We start from the raw sequence: 19,933 nt of genomic DNA on the forward strand, positions 1-19,933 counted from the left end.
TGCCTGTCTGGGTGGGGGGTCACATAAAAGTGGGTGCAATAAAGCCATAAAGTGCGGCAGTGGCCAGGCATGCAGGCGTTAGGTGCTGTGGCAGCCCAAGGGCAACACGTTTTACATCTATACCATTGTCATTCTAAAGCCTGGGTGGGTGAGGCCAGCAGCTATGGGACGGGTGTGTGTGTGTGTGTGTGTGTGTGTGTGTGTGTGTGTGTGTGTGTGTGTGTTGGAGGTATTGACTTAACCATTTTTATTGATTTTACATTTTTCTGCTTATTGTGATTATCTTAAAAAAAAAAAAAAATCTAAACAAAAGAGGTAACCCTGCCAACCCACAGTGTTCAGCCAAAGCGCCTCCCCTGTTGTTAACTCTGTGTCTGAACTGTGTCTTCTCAGGAGAATTCGCACTTCGTACCATTAAAGCATCCAATTATTTAAAACCTGCTTATTAAAAATGCACGAACAGCGCACGCTAACGGGTGACTAATAGTCACTGAAGCAGATGGATTACTTGATAGTCCTCTCAGCAGACTAAGCATGTGCAGCCATATGGAAACCAGCCTGCAGGAAATATGTCTCCAAGTCGGAGAGGGTCATAATAGGTTCAGTGGCACATTACGAAATGTGTTAAGATTTGAAAATGTAGGAACACAAAGTGGGAGAGAGAATTTAATTGTTTATTGTGGAGTAATTTAGTGCATAGTTATTGCTATCTATCTATCTATCTATCTATCTATCTATCTATCTAGCTATCTATCTATCTATCTATCTATCTATCGAGCTATCTATCTTATATTATTTAAATCTAATCTGGCTGTAAATTTCACTGTAACATAAAATTAAAAACCCACAGCGAACAGCCCTCATTTAGCCTTCTGTTTACACCCTCCTGCTTAAAAAGGCATTTTAGATTCCAGATAAAACTGATGTTTTGCGGTACTTTCCACGTATCAAGGGCAGGAGAATGCCTGGCCAGGAGCATTGTCACTAACCCGGCAGAGGTATGCGTTGCCTCTCTGACATCACACAGGGCTGATTTCCAGGAGTTCCTGCTTAAACAGACGGGTCTAAAACAGTGGAGCAAGGAGGAGAAGTAAAGGATGGACTTTTCACTGACACGTCAGGAACACTAAATTTTACGTGGATTGCGTCTGTCCAGCTCATTCTATTGTTTGACTATAGTTGTGTTTTCAGTAGGGCAGCAGCATTTTTGTGCGAGCAGAATATCTCAGTTGCCTCTGACAATGCGCCGCCTCGGGGACCCTGTTGTCCCCCTTCTGCCACCTCCAGGGCATGAGCGAGCCCGGTGGACTGGGGTGGGGAGCTGGGGCTGGAAGGTCGCTCTGCAGGAGCTCCGAGTGAGCCACAGTCTGGAGGTCAGCGGTGGTTCGCCAACAAACACCCTCCTCCACTCACAGATCGCCCAGCACTGCTGTTTCATCCCTCCCTCCATAACAAAGGGCGGCAGGGCAACAGGCAGTGATTGAGCAGTGCTCGATCTACCGGCCCGGCTTGAAAGCAACAGAGGAGGAGCTGGAGGAAGAGCGGCACTGGGGTTCGTCCCCTCAATGGGACAATAATTGATAGACGTGTTTGTTAAAAACGGCAGCAGAGGCAAGGGGAGTCTGCTGCAAGCCCCCCCCCTCCTCTCAGTGAGGACGACCTCCTGATGTTTTGAGTCGTCGCCGTGTGTCACCGCAGCGCTGACAGTCAGGCAGGGTCTGTTTCCCATCACCGACCTTGTTGCGTGTCACGGCACCAATGCGAAAACCGCAGAGCTCAGCATCCTGGAATTTGGACGGCGGTGGAAGTGACAGCGCCGTCATTTACGAGCAGATTCAGTCAGGGGTGGAACCGCGTTGTTTCGCTTTTTCATTTTTTTATTTTATCCCAGGTGGAAGTTGCAACAGTTGCAACAAGATGATGTTGAGGTAAAACTCACAATGACCACGGTGGAGTTGTGCCGAGGAAGACCTAGCATCAGTACGTACACATCATCATAGAGGTGGTGTGGGGGGGTGGGGGGGAAAGGTCCCCTGCAGAGCCCGTTTCTATGGTAACCTGAGAAAGGCTGTAACCAGGTCCAGCTCTTTTTCTCAGGGCCTAAACAGCACATTGCCACAAAGGAGGACATGTGTTCGCCCCGTCCGCCCCTCCTCTGGCCCTCCCTCCTCAATCTGAGCATCGCGGCCGGACACAGACAGCTAATAAAACCGGGATTAGGAGGGTATCAACACACAGCAGACTGCAACAGAAAAAGTTCCCGGACACGCCTCGCCCCCCCACCCTTTTTTCTTTTTTCACAAACTTCTTTCATTGTTCATTCTTCTCAGTGGCTCATTCCTCCCTTACTTCCACTTTATTCTACTCTGCCCCCATGTTTGTTTCCTCCCTTGGCCCCCACATTGGAGTCGAGACTTTTTCACACGGCGGGCGGCCGTTTAAAAAAAAATTAAAAAAATGATTTGTTTCCCGACGGGGTCAGTCTGTGCCTCTCTTCCATTCTGATGAAACGCTGAGGTTTTGAATTTTCACCATGATCGTGAAACGTGGCCCGTGAACGGGTGCCAGAGCCTTTGGACGCCTCTGAGGTCGATGGGAATGTTTTTGCACAGACTCACGCTGCGCCGCATCATCTCTGGCACTGCAGTGACCCCCCGTCAGTGAAGCAGTCGTGCCTTATTAATTCACACCAGATAGTTTTTAATGGGTTCCTGGTGCGCTGCGTCTGTGCAGGACGTGCATCATGTTTAACCAGAGGGGTGGGGGTGGCGGGCGGGTGGGGGGTTGTGAGCGCACTCGGAGGACGGTCGCTGCTGCACCTCCGAGTCCTCGCGCAGCGCGTCGACGTGTCCTGGAAATGGGCAACGTGTTCCGGATAATATCAACACATTTGTGGGGCCTTTTTTTTATTGTATGCACAGGGAGATAAAGCCCCCCCCCCCAGCATAAAGCTTTTTCATTAGAGCAGCAAACACTTCAATCCATAGGCGGTGGGTGGGAGGCGGGACTGATCCTCTCACAGTCAGCGGCCTTCAGCCGTACACTGAGGCGGCCCTAATTAAAGGGCACTTAAGCCCCCACAATGTGTGGCGACAGCGGCGGAGGCGTTGGCGCAGGTTAGAGTCGGAGGGGGTACATGGCGGGGGGATGGGGGTGGGGGCATCGGGGAGGGACACAGAATTCATGGCACTCGTAAACAAGGAGGTCCAGGAACAGAGGGAACTGAAAGGGGCCGACGTGCCAGAGACTTTGTTCACACAAGATGAAGAGTCAACAGCCTCGCCATCCCTCAAGCCCTCCGCCGTCAGCCCCCCTAATAAGCACCTTCTCCAGAGGGGCTACAAGCACAATGCCGTCCCACTCTCCTCCTCCCGCTCTCAATCACCGCTGGGACAATGAGGTAGGGGGGAACCCCACCGCCGCCACCACCATCCCGCTCCCCCTCCCCGACCCCCAAACAGACACTTCTTTTATTGAAATTCTTTGGTGTCCTAATCCTCAGCTTCCTCTAGGGGCAATAATGGACTCCCTGCGTCAGCCTTTTCCAGCGAGGCCATCATCTGAGCCGACCCGGGTCACAAGTCCGCGTCTCTTTTGGGGAGGAAGAAGAAGAAGAAGAAGGAAAAAAAAAAAAAACCCTGCCCCAATAGTGTCTTTCTGCGTCGCATCCAGCAACGGGCTGAAGCCAGATAACCAGAGGAGATTTATTACAAAACCATTTGTCTGAATCTATTTCCCTGTTTTCTAATCCTACCAGCTTTGAGCTCTTTCAATCCAATTTTTCAGTAAATTATGCTTAACTTAGCATGCCTGTATTAAGAGGCAGCATTGGATATGCCTCCGAAGACCGACTTTTCCGAGTCACTGTAATCTTAGAGGGTTGATTTGCAGGCAACTGCGCTTGAAAAGTGAAGAAAATTTGGGATGAAAGCTGAGACGTCTTCAAATCAAAGAGCATCAGATATTTTGTGAGCAAATGTGACAGCGGTTAATTGGAGGTCCGTGGTTCTGTCTGATGATTAGATTGTACACTTGGTGGCAGACCTTTGTCAGTTTTGGTAATAGATATTGATTCATTACAACTCATTAGTCAAATATGAATCATTATCAACTGTGATATTATTAACTGTAGGGTCTCACATAGCCCTCTGCTGGTGACAACAGTATAACACACACACACACACACACACACACACACACACACACACACACACACACACACACACACAAAACGCCGAATAAATGACTATGGGACTTGAAATGTGAAATTATTTTATAGATACATGTTTTTGTTCATATATATACGTTATTGAAAGTCGGTTCAGGAACTTGACTGAATGGAAAGGCCCTAGAATGAGAGAAGCCGCCACAAAGTTTAGCAATGCTGACATCTGCTGGTGATTTATAATAATAAGGTTCCTTTTCGCCAGGGAACTCGAAGTAGAGCACATACAGTAGAACTAAGGAATCCCGAGCAGGTCCATGCTAGCCAACAGATATTCGGTGGCAAAATATTGCAAAAATAGTTTAAATATAAATTGTAAGTTTTTGTAAATATAATTGTAAATATGTAAACATACGAAGTAATCGAAAATTAAAACAGAAAAAAATGTGTGTTTGCCTTAAGTAAAACCATACATTCTATTATAATAAATAACCTTAAATTCTGCATATTTGGACTTTTAATCTTGATAAAATAGAGCTGCAAAAATCTGAATAAAATTGTTTTCACTCAAAGGTATGGTAGAATTATTATTATTTCTTGTATTAAAGATGTGGTATTTAAAACCACAATCAGAGAGACTACTGATAGCAGTTCTTGTGTCTTTTGTGTATATATATATATATATATATATATATATATATATATATATATATATATATATATATATATATTATATATATATATATATATATATATATATATATATATATATATATAGATATATAAATATATATATATATGTGTGTGTGTGTGTGTGTGTGTGTGTGTGTGTGTGTGTGTGTGTGTGTACATGTATATGTATATATTCATTATTAGTGTACTTTAAAACTAATAATGGCCTGCCATTAAAAATGTGAAGATGACTTGATTTGTCCCTGATCGGGCCATTGTTGTAGCGCCGCCAGTGATGAACTCGCACACCTGACATCCATAGTAATCATTTAAACAGAGGTGGAGGTTTACATTTGTATAACAGCTACAGCACCTGAGGTTATAGAAGCATGTAAGGGAGTCCACGCTCAGACTGCCAAACCTGTTTCTTGCCACTCATCGCAGACTCACCCTCACAGACTGCGGGTATCACGTAACATTGCATGTCAGTAAAATACAGAGAACCCTATTAGCCTGAAGCTCCTCTGTGTCTGAATTAGTAGTACAGGTTGTGTCTGGACGAAGAAGGTGATACTGGTAATGATTTTTGGACAAAAGATTCCAACCCATCACTCATGCTTTGTCACCTCCAGCATGGACCATTTCTCACTTTTGGGCCAAGAGGGGACTCCTATGTAATTAGCTCAAAAACACTAACTGGAGTCAAGTCATGACCGAAGAAATGACAAACATTTAACGAAAAAGGGTCTAAAAAGTGGATTGAAATCTCCTTAAACATCTCTTTTCTTTTTTACTCCTGTTTTTAAATTTAAGAACATTCTTATTTATGATATGATAAAATGCAATATGGTATGATGCAATACTTTACGATACAAAATGATGTATTGCGGGCATTTGTTTGTATTTTAGAACAACAGAAACATTAAACACGCAAACAGAAGCACTTACCCAAGCAATGGCACATTACATGCATAGACTTTGTCCACAAACACAACATATATATATATATATATATATATATATATATATATATATATATATATATATATATATATGAAAGCACCATGTTGCTAATTCACAATCAATAAGACCTTCAGAAATATCTTCCACTTACATTTTATCTGGCATAAATGGATTGAAGTGAAGTCTGAATAGATATTATATTACAATATTACTATAGATATTATAATAAATTCCTACTTATATGATATATTATGATAAATACTGTAGGTCTTACAAAATCAAAATCATTTTTATATGTACACATTTTTGTGTTAATGCTCTTTTTGTTGTAAAAAAGATCCAAATGAAAATAGGGGGAAAAAAATAATATTATATCTTTGATAATTGTTAGCATTTTTCCATTCAGGGTTTTAAAAGTGTCTAATATTTTCCAATATCCTGAAATATCCTGACCCTGAACCCCCTCCGCTCTGACGTCAAAAGTGGGCGTCCTACTCGGCCTTTCAACGCATTCCATAGCTATAGGTCAGTTTGATGCCACGTGACAACCGGCGGCCAATTGCAGGGGAGCGCAACAGTGGAGGGGGGCGTGGAAGCGAATAGCGGTGACGTTACATCACGAAGTGTGCCGTGTTGTCACCAGCTGTTGTCTGTGAGGACGGAGGAAAAGTGTCCGTGTCTCGGCTTTTCGTGAAACCGGGAGCCGGCCGCGGCACTCAGCAGCACGCCGGGAGCTCCGGGAAGACACCGGAAGTGTGACCGAAAGAACAGAATGTCGCCGGTGGTCCAATAAATATAACAATTGCATTATTGAGGCCATCAATCAGTGAGTGAAACAATAACAGCAACAACGAAACTGATAACGGACTCCCAACGCTGGAGTTAAAACCACTTTTGACTGCAGTGAGTATTTTTTCTGTCTTTCTCTGTTATTGCTGAAATCTATCACATGAACTTTATTGGCTGCGGCTGTGCGGAGGAACTCACAGAGGAGTCTTACGTTATGCATAATCTTGTTACCGCTTTAGTTTGGGGGCTCACTCGTTGTTTCCACTGACTTTCTGTGTCCCAACTCGCCCTGTGACTTGACTCTGTCTTACAAATAAGCTAATTTCTAATTTAACCCGTGTTCCGTTGATACCATGGCCCCAGGACAATGTTGGCTTCTGATTGGCTGGCAGGTGTCCGTTAAAGTCGCCGTAGAGCGCGTCTTATCAGTGGTGGACGATGATGGAAACTGCAGTATGTATATCAGGGGCGCCTTAAGAAATATTTCATTTTATGGCACATACCAAAACTAAAAAACAAAGAACAACAAAAAAACAAAACATAATTTCAGAAACTTAATCTCATGATACATTTGCAATATATAGGCTTGTGGAAAACTATGAAAATAAACTTACTATATAAAGTTTTATAGTAAGCATTATAAGTACCACAATAATCCTGTTCCATTGTCCTGTGTGTGAGGAGATTCACTCTTTTTAAAAGGGGCAGTTATCCAATATTTGAACAGACAAACTGCATCTTAATTCAAAGGTGTACTGTTGTCAAAACAGTTTTTTTTTTTTTTTGGGGGGGGGGGGGAGCATTGTGGCCACATTTGATCACTATGACATTACAGATATTCTATGATGACATTCTGATGATCTGCCCTGATTTTTTCCCATTGTCATTGTGTCATGTGAACAAATAACTGGGGGCCAAAAAGTCTTGTAATGTTCTGCAGGTAATAAACACACCATCAGAGAGGCTCTGACCTCACTTTCAACAAAAGCTGACCTGGTTGTTTTGGAGGATATTGGAGACGTCCCTGTGCATCATGAACGTGGGTACGGCACACAGCGAGGTGAACCCCAACACACGAGTGATGAACAGCAGAGGGATGTGGCTGTCCTACATCCTGGGCATCGGCCTGCTGCACGTCATCCTGCTCAGCATCCCCTTCGCCAGCGTGCCCGTGGTCTGGACCCTCACCAACCTCATCCACAATTTGGTCAGTGCAGCAGGAGGTGCTAAAAGCTGGCAGCAGCAGGAAAATACTATTTTCGTCTGAAATTGTGATAATTTTTTAGCCCCAGTTATCAAGGAAAAGTCCACTGATGTGTCTTAATACAGTCGTGAGGCATTTCCTACACTTCAAATATTTTAGTTGTATCTATGAGGAAGCTTCTTTTTTGGTGCTCTACCTGTCCTGCTTGATGTTGGAGGCTCACACCTTCCGCCCTCTTGCTTTTGGCAGTGCATGTACCTGCTCCTGCACACGGTCAAAGGCACGCCGTTCGAGACGCCGGACCAGGGCAAGGCCCGGCTGCTCACGCACTGGGAGCAGATGGACTACGGAGTGCAGTTCACCGCCTCGAGGAAGTTCCTCACCATCACACCTATTGTGCTGTAAGTGTCTCGCCACGAACGAACATTCGGCTCTCTGCAAAGGTTGAGCACATCCACGTGCACACAAAGAAACAAGTAAGAGTAGAACGTGACAGAGTGAATGTTGTCATTTTTGGCAAAGCGACATGCTGAAACCTTTTGCTACTTCTACTCAGCGTCTGTCGTTGATGCTCGCATATTAGCGGAGCTTAAACTTTATCAGGGGCCCTCGCTGCCCTCATTACTGCTTTTTTCATGTCCTTATTAGTCAGCGAAGTTCTGCAGGTATTAAGCTCTTTGGTCTCTGGAGCTTGATTTCACAGCTCAGTGCTGAACATTTTCTTGAGAGCAGTTTTTGCACGTGCACGCTACACTACTGAATACAGATGTCTGCTGTGCAGTACTCTGTATAAGTCCTGCAGAGTTGCTGACGCAGGCATTACTTTCTATATGTGCAAACGTGTGTGTGTATCTTTATTCACACTTATGTAGCAACTAATTTATCTTCCTTTTATAATGTCAGTAGTTTATTAAACATTTTTCTCATTTGGCATGGCCTCCCTGAAGGAAAATTTGACTAATTATCGAGTTATTAAAATTGTTGGCTAGTATGCAAGCTTGCTTGCAAAATAATTTTTGGCTTATTGTTTAGACTGATTCAATATAATTGAGCTCTTTGTGTGAGTATCAATAAAGATTAGTGACATTTTTGAAAAAGTAGCTTCTGGTCGCTTTGGTCATCAGTGATGAGGAAGGACAGTGGGGCAAAAAAGTATTTGGCAGCCACCAATTCTGCTTAAAAATTCACTTAAAAAGATGAGAAGTCTGTAAATGTTCATCATAGGTACACTTCAACTGGGAGAGACAGAATTAAAAAAAAAAAATCCAGGAAATCACATTGTATGAGTTTCAAAGAATTTATTTGTATAGTGGTGCAGAAAATAAGTATTTAGCGCCTACAAACAACCAAGAATTCTGGCCCTCGTAGACCTGTTTCTTCTTCATTCAGAAGGTCTTCTATCCTCCCCTCGTTACCTGTATTAAAGACACTTGTCCACCCCCTTACACGCCCTTACACAGTCAGACTGCAACCGCTTCATCATGGCCAAGAACAAGGAGCTGTCTCAGCACACCAGGGACAAGATTGTGCACCTGCACAAGACTGGGATGAGCCAATCTACAATAGGCAAGCAGCTTGGTGAGAAGAGACCAACTGTTGGAGCAATTATTAGAAAATTGAATAAATACAAGATCTCTGACAATCTCACTCATCCTGGGGCTCCATGCAAGATCTCACCTTGTGCGGTCTAAATGATCTTAAGAACGGTGAGGAAACAGCCCAGAACTACATGGGAGGAACTCGTCAATGACCTGAAGAGAGGAGGGACCACAGTAACAAAGATTACTATTAGTAACAAACTAGTGCTCAAAAGGTCCCCCTGCTTAAGCCAGCACATATCCAGGCGGCCAGGCCCGTCCAAAGTTTGCCAGAGACCATCTGGATGATCCAGAGGAGGACTGGGAGAATGTCATGTGGCCAGGTGAGACCAAAATGGAACTCTTTGGTATAAACGCCACTCGCCGTGTTGGGAGGGAATAAAATGCTGAGTTGCATCCCAAGAACACCATACCAACTATGAAGCATGGAGGTGGAAACATTATGCTTTGGGACTGCTTTTCTGTAAAGGGGACTGGACGACTGAACCGTATTAAGGAAAGGATGAATGGGCCATGTATTGTGAGATTTCGGGCAAACACCTCCTTCAATCAGTGAGAGCATTGAAGATTAAACATGGCTGGATCTTCCAGTATGACAAATGATCCCAAACACACCGCCCGGGCAACGAAAGCGTGGCTACATAAAAAGCATTTCAAGGTTCTGGAGTGGCCTAGTTAGTCTCCAGACCTCAATCCAATAAAAAATCTTTGAAGGGAGTTAAAAATCCATGTTGCCCAGCAACAACCCCTAAACATCACAGCTCTTGAGAAAATGTTGGCCAACATTGTGTACGTCTGTTTCAATGTTCCCGTTCAGATGTACAAAAAGTGACTTGACTGTGACTGATTTTCGCCGGCGCTCTGTGGCATTTCTAGTACGATCCATGTTGGTGATGTGTAAAATGACTCAATGGAAGCCAATAATACATTTTGCACATGATGTCGTTTCTAATACACTTTTATTTAATCGACCTGGAGTGACCATGGCTTCCTTTGGAAGACGTGGCTGATGACACGAAGGCTGATGACTGAAGAGAGATATGATTAAGCCCATTAATTAGCTTGGTCTGTCGCGGAGATATTTACATATCATTCTGAGTTTCTACTTCATTTCGAAGTGTTTCCAGGTTAGAGTCGGTGAAGTTTTTCTTTTTCATGCTGAGATCGATTGCAGAATGAAAGAAATTCCAAGCTGCAAAGTTTATTTTGATAAATATGCATATGGTATATGGTGGCGTTCCAAGGGAGGAGCGGGATGCATGCTTGTTTACGCTCAGTTCTACGATGATCGGGATGTACAAAGGAAATGTGCGTGGATTTGTGCGTTTGCAACGTTTTCAACATCCAGATTTTTTGGACAAACGTAATTTTCTGGATTTGAACGTATGTCAGATTTTAGGATGAACGGCACATACTTTTTTGTACATGTGGCCCCTGGTGAAGACCTCGGGAAACGTTTCACCTCTGTCATTGTCAACCAAGTATTGAGGTTTACATTTCAAGTTTTGAGGTGAACTTTTGTTATTGATCAAATACTTATTTCCTGCACCATTGTACAAATAAATCCTTTGAAAGCCTACAAAGTGATTTCTTGGATCTTATCTTTTTACATTCTGTCTCTCACAGTTGAAGTGTACCTATGATGAACATTTACAGACCTCTCTCATCTTTTTTATGTGGGACAACTTCCAGAATCGGTAGCTGCCAATTATTTCTTCTCCCCGCTGTATGTACTATTATTTCTATTATTTTAGATTCACAGATTGAGACCGTTTTTCCTTTTGTCTACCTCCTACCTTCAGGTATATCCTCACCAGCTTCTACACCAAATACAACAGGATCCATTTTCTGCTCAACACTCTTTCCCTGCTCACTGTACTCATCCCCAAGCTGCCACAGCTACACGGTGTGCGGATCTTTGGTATTAATAAGTACTGACAGCACTGGAAGAGGTGGGCTCTTTTCACAAGGTCTTGGAGGAGCCCTGGACTTTCTGTGATTTGGATCCACCAGGGGTTCACCAGTCCGAGGAGCTGTTCACTAAGTGAAGCCTGCTGCTGACATTGCCCTAGTACCAAACTCTAGGAAACACAAAGTAGGTTCTACATAGGTACTGTAGGGACTGACTTTTCTTGGTCTCACAGATTTCCCAGAGACATGGAAGAAATGGACCCTGCTGTGGGAGTCACAACTTTAGCAGAGGAACAGGTGTCAGGCGGAGAGGAACGTTTTTGTATGGAGCTCTTTTGTACTTAATGATACTCCACCACATTTATTCAGCTCTACTCCTGTGAGGCTTGGGTCAGACTCCTCTAATGAAATGTTGAGGGACCTGAGATCTGCAGCAGAGGCCTGACACAAGGAACAACAAAGGTTTTATATTTAGCCTCTGGGGGTGGAGGAGCGACGTTGGGGAAGTTGAGCTGTTCTTATTTTATCTGACAATTTCCATACTTGGACTGCTTTTTTCCACTTTGTGTAGCTGAACGCCATCAGACCCTGGTGTAGAAATGAAAACCAGTGCAAGAGCAGCTAACTGATACAGTTGAACCCGAACAGTTCTGCAGTAAGAGCTGGGGAATGTGTGGCACTTTACACTCAAGACCTTCTTAAAGCACTCGTTGTTGCACCATTGCATCTTTATTTCTTTCCTGCAACATGCTGGTTACATCGCTTGTTAGACGAAAATTTTTATTTTTTTTTATTTTTTTTTTTAGAAAACCTGAAACAGCTGGAGATGATTGCAAAATATAAAAAAAAGCAATCAAATAAAATAATATAATAAATATTTTCTCCTTTTACTGTTTTCTCACATTTTTATTTTATTAATTATTTCCTTTATTTTTGATTAGGCTGATGCTTAATATAAATTCAAGGGAATACAAGTCATCACCATGGACAAAGTAAATTACTCAAGGGCAGTGGAAGTACTGCGTATGTATGATGGCGTGGATGGAGAGGAGACAAATGAACAAAGGGAACCGCTCAGGTTGCTTTTCAGTTTTCAGGATGATTATACAGCATTTTGTGTAGAAATTATTAAAGGTGATAAAAGATTCATCGTCAGTGGACATGTAAAACTCTAATTTATGTCCGCCATTAAAATTATGAAGATGATTCATCCCTGATCGGGCCATTTTCGTAGCGCCAGTGATGAACTCACACACCTGACATCCATAGACGTCATTCAAACAGAGATGGAGGTTTTCTATCACAGCTACACACAGCAACACCCAAGGCAATAGAAACATATCAAAAACATGTTAGACAGTCTCTTCAGACTTTACTGAGGAAATCCTGGCATATCTCTTGTATTGAGGGTCTTTGCACTTGTAGGGGATTGACGCGGCCTCCCCAAGTAAATGGAGTTCAGGGCAGACCTGCCTCAGGTAGCAGAGGTTAAACCATGAGGCAGGGAAGCGCTGGGTGCCAGAAAAATAAGCCTTTTGATTTTATCCAAAGAAAAAAACATACAAGGCAATAAAACAAATACAACCTGGCAGGTAACTTAGCTTCATAACAAGCTGGTGGTCTCCACTTCTCTGCCCACCTCCAGGGAGCTGAATGGGCTTCTTTTATATGGCAGCCCCCTAAAGACAATTGGGGCAAACCACTAAGGAAGGGAACATCAAAACCCCTAATGGTTCACCAGTGCCGTTACAACAGAAATAAATACACCATTAAATAAACAAAAATAATGCTCTCTAAACACTCAAAATATTACATACAAATAAACACTTCACCTTTGTACAGTCATTTACAAAATGATATTACAAACAAAACGTGGCACGCACTTCCGCACAGGAGCAATGGAGCCGAACCGGGACTGACGGTGAGTACAGGTATGTGAGTGGATGTGAGATGGAAGAGACAGAACCGTGGAATACATGACGAGAGGGACAAGAAGTTTGGGCCTTTACTACCCACCACAATGATAAAACGGTGTGAAACGGTTACAGGTGAGATATGAATATAAAAATGACAGTCGCAATAGGTAGTGACCAAGTTTAAAAAAATACAAATGAAAGTAATCTGTGTTAATAATGCATCATGTCAACTTTTCAACACAATAAAAAAAACAATGATTTTAATACCTTCAGCACCAAAACTCCCCAGCTACTTGAGTCCTGCTGTTTATGATGCTGCAGACTCTACACCTGCCACGACTCCGCAGACCTCTCCATCATCTTGAGAAAGTTCCTGGTTAACACAGAATCACATCCAGTTGACCACCTAGACACAATTTCATCAGCCAAGAAAGTCTGTCCGTTTTTTTGAGGGTGGACACACTGTGGAGTTTTGCCCTCAACTGGAGAAAGGACTCATGCTGAGAAGCTCACCTTTTTAAGATAAAAGGGTGTATGCTTTGGCTGTTTGTGTATAGGACACAGACAGCCAAAGGACACACATAGGACTGTCGAAAGCGCCTCTCATGAAAAGTGTGTAGTTTGAACCACCCCACAATGCTTCACATCCACTCAAAAGGAAAGGAGCCAGCATTACAAGGAGAATTAGGCACTGCAGTGGGCTTCCTGGGGCTGGTGGTGGTGACTGCAAACTTCAAATAATACCAGTACAGATTAAATCCAAAAAAAGTTATCATCCAGTGGATACTTAATGCCTTTTTCGGTCAGGGCAGGACAGCTGTTTTCTGCACAGTTAACCTAATGAACAAGTTAAACCCCTCGGGAAAGAGAACACAAATTCTTTTGCGGATAATGGGTCAAGAGAAGGTTGTTACTCGCTATGTGATCACAGGATTGGAGGTCGCTGGCCTAGATGGGTAGACATACTGTGATTTGCCCAACATCTATACCCAGGAGGGTATGCCTGTAAATAAGGGAAAAATTCCATGTCAAAGTGATCTTCAGAGGTGGCCTCATTTGGGAGATGTTTACTTACCTGAGATTGATCCTGAAGTTGAGCTGTTGATTGGAACAAACATACCAAAGACACTGGAGCCACTACAAGTCATCCGCAGTGTGGACGATGGACCCTATGCCATTAAGACTATTTTGGTTTGGACTGTTAATGGACCACTGGGAGGAGACAGTGTTGAGGGAATATATGTTGCAACCATTCACAAGAATCTCAGTCCTGAATTTGGAGGAGCTCTGGCCGCAGCAGTTCAGAGCAGATTTCTGCATTGCTTTTATGTGGAGGACTGCCTGTTCTTGATAGCCAGTGAGGATGAAGCGCTGGTGCTTCACCATTACATGAGGCCTCATGTACAAAAGGACAGTGCGACAAGGAGACGCGGTGCAAAAACTACTGACCACGCTGTGGTTCCTGCAACAGGGAAGGTCCCTGTTGCTAAAGAAAGTTGGCAGACCGATCTGTGAGTGATATATCTGCTTCGATAGCACCCTCATATATAGATTTGAAATATCAATGAATTCCTAGATGACCTCTTTTGCCAGCTAAATATAGTACTCTTACATTGAATGAGACTCGCTCAAACTATCAAAAGAAAAAATCTTTGACTTTCACTTCATTGACTGGACATGTGGCTTTTTATATGTGTGTGGGGAATGTTGCCTGACCTGTCTCGACTAGCACGAGTCAAACAGATGAAAGTTTCTCCTCCGAAAGAGGCAGTTTTAATAAACGCACTCGTCCGGGATTTGAGCCCAGAACCTCTCGCACCCTAAGCAAGAATCCAACGAGCCCTAGATGTAATTATTTTTCAGCAAAGAAGTCGGAAATGTTAACTGACCTGTCTCTCCCAGCACAACGAGTCAAACACATGATGCTTTCTCGCACCCGAAGCGAGAATCATACCCCAAGACCAAGGAGCCATACATATGTTTGTTGTTTCTTTTTCAGTGGAGAACTTACATTCTTAATTTAGAACAGCAAGAGCTGTAAATGAGCAGTTACAAAGAATGGGCTCGTCCGGGATTTGAACCCGGGGCCTCTCGCACCCTAAGCGAGAATCATACCCCTAGACCAAGGAGCCCAAACATAATTATTTTTCAGCAAAGAAGACAAAATATCTAATCTTATGCCAATGGCTTTCAAAGAAAGAATGCTGCTTTTCAATGAATGACAAAAATGAGCCAAAATGCTCTGCTACCTTTAAAAACACACATTCAGAGAGTGGAGATGCTGGGGATTGAACCCAGGACCTTGTACATGCAAAGCACACGCTCTACCACTGAGTTACATCCCCTCTTTTGCCAGCTAAATATAGTACTCTTACATTGAATGAAGCTCGTTCAAACTAGCGCAAGAAAAAATCTATGACTTTCACTTCATTGAGTGGACAGGTGGCTGTCGTATCTGTATGGGAAACGTTGCCTTACTTGCCTCCACTAGCACAACCAAGTCAAACACATGAACGTTTTTCAGAGGAGGAGAAACAAATGCGTTGCGCTTTCTCCTCAGAAAGAGGCAGTTTCAACCAATGGGCTTGTCCAGGTTTTGAACGAGGGACCTCTTCCACCTGAAGAGACTTATACCCCGAGACCAACGAGCTCAACATGTGGTCTTTCTTTCATCAGAGCAGATATAAATTCTTCATTTACCGCAAATACAGTTTCAAATCATCGGTTTAAATGAAAGGGCTCATACGGGATTTGAACCCGGGACCTCTCGCACCCGAAGCGAGAATCATACCGCTAGACCAACGAGCCATACATATGTTTGTTGTTTCTTTTTCAGTGGAGAAGGGATACATTCTTCATTTACAACAGCAAGAACTTTAAATGAGCAGTTGCAACCAATGGGCTTGTCCAGGTTTTAAACGAGGGACCTCTTCCACCTGAAGAGAGATTTATACCCCGAGACCAGCGAGCGCAACATGTGGTCTTTCTTTCATCAGAGCAGATATAAATTCTTCATTTACCGCAACTACAGTTTCAAATCATCGGTTTAAATGAAAGGGCTCGTCCGGGATTTGAACCCGGGACCTCTCGCACCCTAAGCGAGAATCATACCCCTAGACCAACGAGCCCTAGATGTGGTCCTTTTTAGATGTGAAAAACAATCTTCAGTTACAAAGACTAAAGTTTAGAATAAGCTGTTCCTATTAATGGGCTCGTCCGGGATTTGAACCCGGGACCTCTCGCACCCAAAGCGAGAATCATACCCCTAGACCAACGAGCCATACATATGTTTGTTGTTTCTTTTTCAGTGGAGAAGGGATACATTCTTCATTTACAACAGCAAGAACTTTCAATGAGCAGTTTCAACCAATGGGCTTGTCCAGGTTTTAAACGAGGGACCTCTTCCACCTGAAGAGAGATTTATACCCCGAGACCAGCGAGCGCAACATGTGGTCTTTCTAACATCAGAGCAGATATAAATTCTTCATTTACCGCAACTACAGTTTCAAATCATCGGTTTAAATGAAAGGGCTCGTCCGGGATTTGAACCCGGGACCTCTCGCACCCTAAGCGAGAATCATACCCCTAGACCAACGAGCCCTAGATGTGGTCCTTTTTAGATGTGAAAAACAATCTTCAGTTACAAAGACTAAAGTTTAGAATAAGCTGTTCCTATTAATGGGCTCGTCCGGGATTTGAACCCGGGACCTCTCGCACCCAAAGCGAGAATCATACCCCTAGACCAACGAGCCATACATATGTTTGTTGTTTCTTTTTCAGTGGAGAAGGGATACATTCTTCATTTACAACAGCAAGAACTTTCAATGAGCAGTTTCAACCAATGGGCTTGTCCAGGTTTTAAACGAGGGACCTCTTCCACCTGAAGAGAGATTTATACCCCAAGACCAGCGAGCTCAACATGTGGTCTTTCTTTCATCAGAGCAGATTAAATTCTTCATTTACCGCAAATACAGTTTCAAATCATCGGTTTAAATGAAAGGGCTCATCCGGGATTTGAACCCGGGACCTCTCGCACCCAAAGCGAGAATCATACCCCTAGACCAACGAGCCATACATATGTTTGTTGTTTCTTTTTCAGTGGAGAAGGGATACATTCTTCATTTACAACAGCAAGAACTTTAAATGAGCAGTTGCAACCAATGGGCTTGTCCAGGTTTTAAACGAGGGACCTCTTCCACCTGAAGAGAGATTTATACCCCGAGACCAGCGAGCGCAACATGTGGTCTTTCTTTCATCAGAGCAGATATAAATTCTTCATTTACCGCAACTACAGTTTCAAATCATCGGTTTAAATGAAAGGGCTCGTCCGGGATTTGAACCCGGGACCTCTCGCACCCTAAGCGAGAATCATACCCCTAGACCAACGAGCCCTAGACATTGAATGAAGCTCGTTCAAACTAGCGCAAGAAAAAATCTATGACTTTCACTTCATTGAGTGGACAGGTGGCTGTCGTATCTGTATGGGAAACGTTGCCTTACTTGCCTCCACTAGCACAACCAAGTCAAACACATGAACGTTTTTCAGAGGAGGAGAAACAAATGCGTTGCGCTTTCTCCTCAGAAAGAGGCAGTTTCAACCAATGGGCTTGTCCAGGTTTTGAACGAGGGACCTCTTCCACCTGAAGAGACTTATACCCCGAGACCAACGAGCTCAACATGTGGTCTTTCTTTCATCAGAGCAGATATAAATTCTTCATTTACCGCAACTACAGTTTCAAATCATCGGTTTAAATGAAAGGGCTCGTCCGGGATTTGAACCCGGGACCTCTCGCACCCTAAGCGAGAATCATACCCCTAGACCAACGAGCCCTAGACATACTTATTTTTCAGCAAAGAAGAGAAAATATCTAATCTTATCACAACAATGGTTTTTAAATAAAGAATGCTGCTTTTCATTGAATGACAAAAATGAGCCAAAATGCTGTGCTACCTTTAGAAACACACATCCAGAGACTGGAGATGCTGGGGATTGAACCCAGGACCTTGTACATGCAAAGCACACGCTCTACCACTGAGCTACATCCCCTCTTTTGCCAGCTAAATATAGTACTCTTACATTGAATGAAGCTCGTTCAAACTAGCGCAAGAAAAAAATCTATGACTTTCACTTCATTGAGTGGACTGTCGTATCTGTATGGGAAACGTTGCCTTACTTGCCTCCACTAGCACAACCGAGTCAAACACATGAACATTTTTCAGAGGAGGAGAAACAAATGCGTTGCGCTTTCTCCTCAGAAAGAGGCAGTTTCAACCAATGGGCTTGTCCAGGTTTTGAACAAGGGACCTCTTCCACCTGAAGAGAGATTTATACCCCGAGACCAGCGAGCGCAACATGTGGTCTTTCTTTCATCAGAGCAGATATAAATTCTTCATTTACCGCAAATACAGTTTCAAATCATCGGTTTAAATGAAAGGGCTCATCCGGGATTTGAACCCGGGACCTCTCGCACCCAAAGCGAGAATCATACCCCTAGACCAACGAGCCATACATATGTTTGTTGTTTCTTTTTCAGTGGAGAAGGGATACATTCTTCATTTACAATAGCAAGAACTTTCAATGAGCAGTTTCAACCAATGGGCTTGTCCAGGTTTTAAACGAGGGACCTCTTCCACCTGAAGAGAGATTTATACCCCAAGACCAGCGAGCTCAACATGTGGTCTTCCTCATATATAGATTTGAAATATCAATGAATTCCTAGATGACCTCTTTTGCCAGCTAAATATAGTACTCTTACATTGAATGAGACTCGCTCAAACTATCAAAAGAAAAAATCTTTGACTTTCACTTCATTGACTGGACATGTGGCTTTTTATATGTGTGTGGGGAATGTTGCCTGACCTGTCTCGACTAGCACGAGTCAAACAGATGAAAGTTTCTCCTCCGAAAGAGGCAGTTTTAATAAACGCACTCGTCCGGGATTTGAGCCCAGAACCTCTCGCACCCTAAGCAAGAATCCAACGAGCCCTAGATGTAATTATTTTTCAGCAAAGAAGTCGGAAATGTTAACTGACCTGTCTCTCCCAGCACAACGAGTCAAACACATGATGCTTTCTCGCACCCGAAGCGAGAATCATACCCCAAGACCAAGGAGCCATACATATGTTTGTTGTTTCTTTTTCAGTGGAGAACTTACATTCTTAATTTAGAACAGCAAGAGCTGTAAATGAGCAGTTACAAAGAATGGGCTCGTCCGGGATTTGAACCCGGGGCCTCTCGCACCCAAAGCGAGAATCATACCCCTAGACCAACGAGCCATACATATGTTTGTTGTTTCTTTTTCAGTGGAGAAGGGATACATTCTTCATTTACAACAGCAAGAACTTTAAATGAGCAGTTGCAACCAATGGGCTTGTCCAGGTTTTAAACGAGGGACCTCTTCCACCTGAAGAGAGATTTATACCCCGAGACCAGCGAGCGCAACATGTGGTCTTTCTTTCATCAGAGCAGATTAAATTCTTCATTTACCGCAAATACAGTTTCAAATCATCGGTTTAAATGAAAGGGCTCATCCGGGATTTGAACCCGGGACCTCTCGCACCCAAAGCGAGAATCATACCCCTAGACCAACGAGCCATACATATGTTTGTTGTTTCTTTTTCAGTGGAGAAGGGATACATTCTTCATTTACAACAGCAAGAACTTTAAATGAGCAGTTGCAACCAATGGGCTTGTCCAGGTTTTAAACGAGGGACC

At 43.4% G+C, this 19,933-nt stretch overlaps 1 protein-coding gene and 14 non-coding genes across 18 annotated transcripts; 1 reads left to right on the top strand and 14 right to left on the bottom strand.

Annotated features, from left to right (window-relative positions):
- Positions 1-6,407: 6,407 nt before the first annotated feature.
- Positions 6,408-12,168, top strand: LOC142893906 (ORM1-like protein 3). 4 transcript variants are annotated; one of them, XM_076034879.1, is made up of 4 exons: positions 6,408-6,703; positions 7,598-7,796; positions 8,043-8,194; positions 11,194-12,168. In XM_076034879.1, exons 2-4 carry the CDS (start codon positions 7,623-7,625, stop codon positions 11,327-11,329), a joined length of 462 nt encoding a protein of 153 aa, XP_075890994.1. In that variant the 5' UTR covers positions 6,408-6,703; positions 7,598-7,622; the 3' UTR covers positions 11,330-12,168. The 4 variants fall into 4 exon arrangements, with proteins under 4 accessions (XP_075890994.1, XP_075890993.1, XP_075890996.1 ...); XM_076034878.1 differs by having other exon boundaries at positions 6,409-6,703; positions 7,512-7,796; XM_076034881.1 differs by lacking the exons at positions 6,408-6,703; positions 11,194-12,168 and adding exons at positions 9,254-9,371; positions 9,464-11,004 and having other exon boundaries at positions 7,394-7,796.
- A 3,110-nt stretch (positions 12,169-15,278) lies between these two features.
- Positions 15,279-15,350, bottom strand: trnap-agg (transfer RNA proline (anticodon AGG)). The gene has a single exon. It is a non-coding gene; the product is annotated as a tRNA-Pro (tRNA).
- Positions 15,351-15,491: 141 nt separating this feature from the next.
- Positions 15,492-15,563, bottom strand: trnaa-ugc (transfer RNA alanine (anticodon UGC)). The gene has a single exon. It is a non-coding gene; the product is annotated as a tRNA-Ala (tRNA).
- Positions 15,564-15,954: 391 nt separating this feature from the next.
- trnap-cgg (transfer RNA proline (anticodon CGG)) lies at positions 15,955-16,026 on the bottom strand. The gene has a single exon. It is a non-coding gene; the product is annotated as a tRNA-Pro (tRNA).
- A 248-nt stretch (positions 16,027-16,274) lies between these two features.
- Positions 16,275-16,346, bottom strand: trnap-agg (transfer RNA proline (anticodon AGG)). Its single transcript has one exon. It is a non-coding gene; the product is annotated as a tRNA-Pro (tRNA).
- An 80-nt stretch (positions 16,347-16,426) lies between these two features.
- On the bottom strand, positions 16,427-16,498 carry trnap-ugg (transfer RNA proline (anticodon UGG)). Its single transcript has one exon. It is a non-coding gene; the product is annotated as a tRNA-Pro (tRNA).
- A 248-nt stretch (positions 16,499-16,746) lies between these two features.
- On the bottom strand, positions 16,747-16,818 carry trnap-agg (transfer RNA proline (anticodon AGG)). The gene has a single exon. It is a non-coding gene; the product is annotated as a tRNA-Pro (tRNA).
- An 80-nt stretch (positions 16,819-16,898) lies between these two features.
- trnap-ugg (transfer RNA proline (anticodon UGG)) lies at positions 16,899-16,970 on the bottom strand. Its single transcript has one exon. It is a non-coding gene; the product is annotated as a tRNA-Pro (tRNA).
- A 247-nt stretch (positions 16,971-17,217) lies between these two features.
- trnap-ugg (transfer RNA proline (anticodon UGG)) lies at positions 17,218-17,289 on the bottom strand. The gene has a single exon. It is a non-coding gene; the product is annotated as a tRNA-Pro (tRNA).
- Positions 17,290-17,537: 248 nt separating this feature from the next.
- trnap-agg (transfer RNA proline (anticodon AGG)) lies at positions 17,538-17,609 on the bottom strand. Its single transcript has one exon. It is a non-coding gene; the product is annotated as a tRNA-Pro (tRNA).
- A 367-nt stretch (positions 17,610-17,976) lies between these two features.
- trnap-agg (transfer RNA proline (anticodon AGG)) lies at positions 17,977-18,048 on the bottom strand. Its single transcript has one exon. It is a non-coding gene; the product is annotated as a tRNA-Pro (tRNA).
- Positions 18,049-18,193: 145 nt separating this feature from the next.
- Positions 18,194-18,265, bottom strand: trnaa-ugc (transfer RNA alanine (anticodon UGC)). Its single transcript has one exon. It is a non-coding gene; the product is annotated as a tRNA-Ala (tRNA).
- A 387-nt stretch (positions 18,266-18,652) lies between these two features.
- trnap-ugg (transfer RNA proline (anticodon UGG)) lies at positions 18,653-18,724 on the bottom strand. The gene has a single exon. It is a non-coding gene; the product is annotated as a tRNA-Pro (tRNA).
- Positions 18,725-19,422: 698 nt separating this feature from the next.
- Positions 19,423-19,494, bottom strand: trnap-ugg (transfer RNA proline (anticodon UGG)). The gene has a single exon. It is a non-coding gene; the product is annotated as a tRNA-Pro (tRNA).
- Positions 19,495-19,741: 247 nt separating this feature from the next.
- trnap-ugg (transfer RNA proline (anticodon UGG)) lies at positions 19,742-19,813 on the bottom strand. Its single transcript has one exon. It is a non-coding gene; the product is annotated as a tRNA-Pro (tRNA).
- Positions 19,814-19,933: the final 120 nt, after the last annotated feature.

This window comes from Nelusetta ayraudi, unplaced genomic scaffold (genome assembly GCF_046127955.1).
Source record: "Nelusetta ayraudi isolate G7.1 ecotype Tasmania unplaced genomic scaffold, CSIRO-AGI_Nayr_v1 ptg000042l, whole genome shotgun sequence".
Lineage (NCBI taxonomy): Eukaryota > Metazoa > Chordata > Actinopteri > Tetraodontiformes > Monacanthidae > Nelusetta > Nelusetta ayraudi.

Excerpts from the sequence above, each read along its gene's own strand:
- LOC142893906 (XM_076034879.1), top strand. The coding sequence starts at position 7,623 with ATGAACGTGGGTACGGCACACAGCGAGGTGAACCCCAACACACGAGTG. Across the intron at positions 7,797-8,042 it reads CCAACCTCATCCACAATTTG|TGCATGTACCTGCTCCTGCA; the intron begins GTCAGTGCAGCA and ends TGCTTTTGGCAG. Across the intron at positions 8,195-11,193 it reads ACCATCACACCTATTGTGCT|GTATATCCTCACCAGCTTCT; the intron begins GTAAGTGTCTCG and ends TCCTACCTTCAG.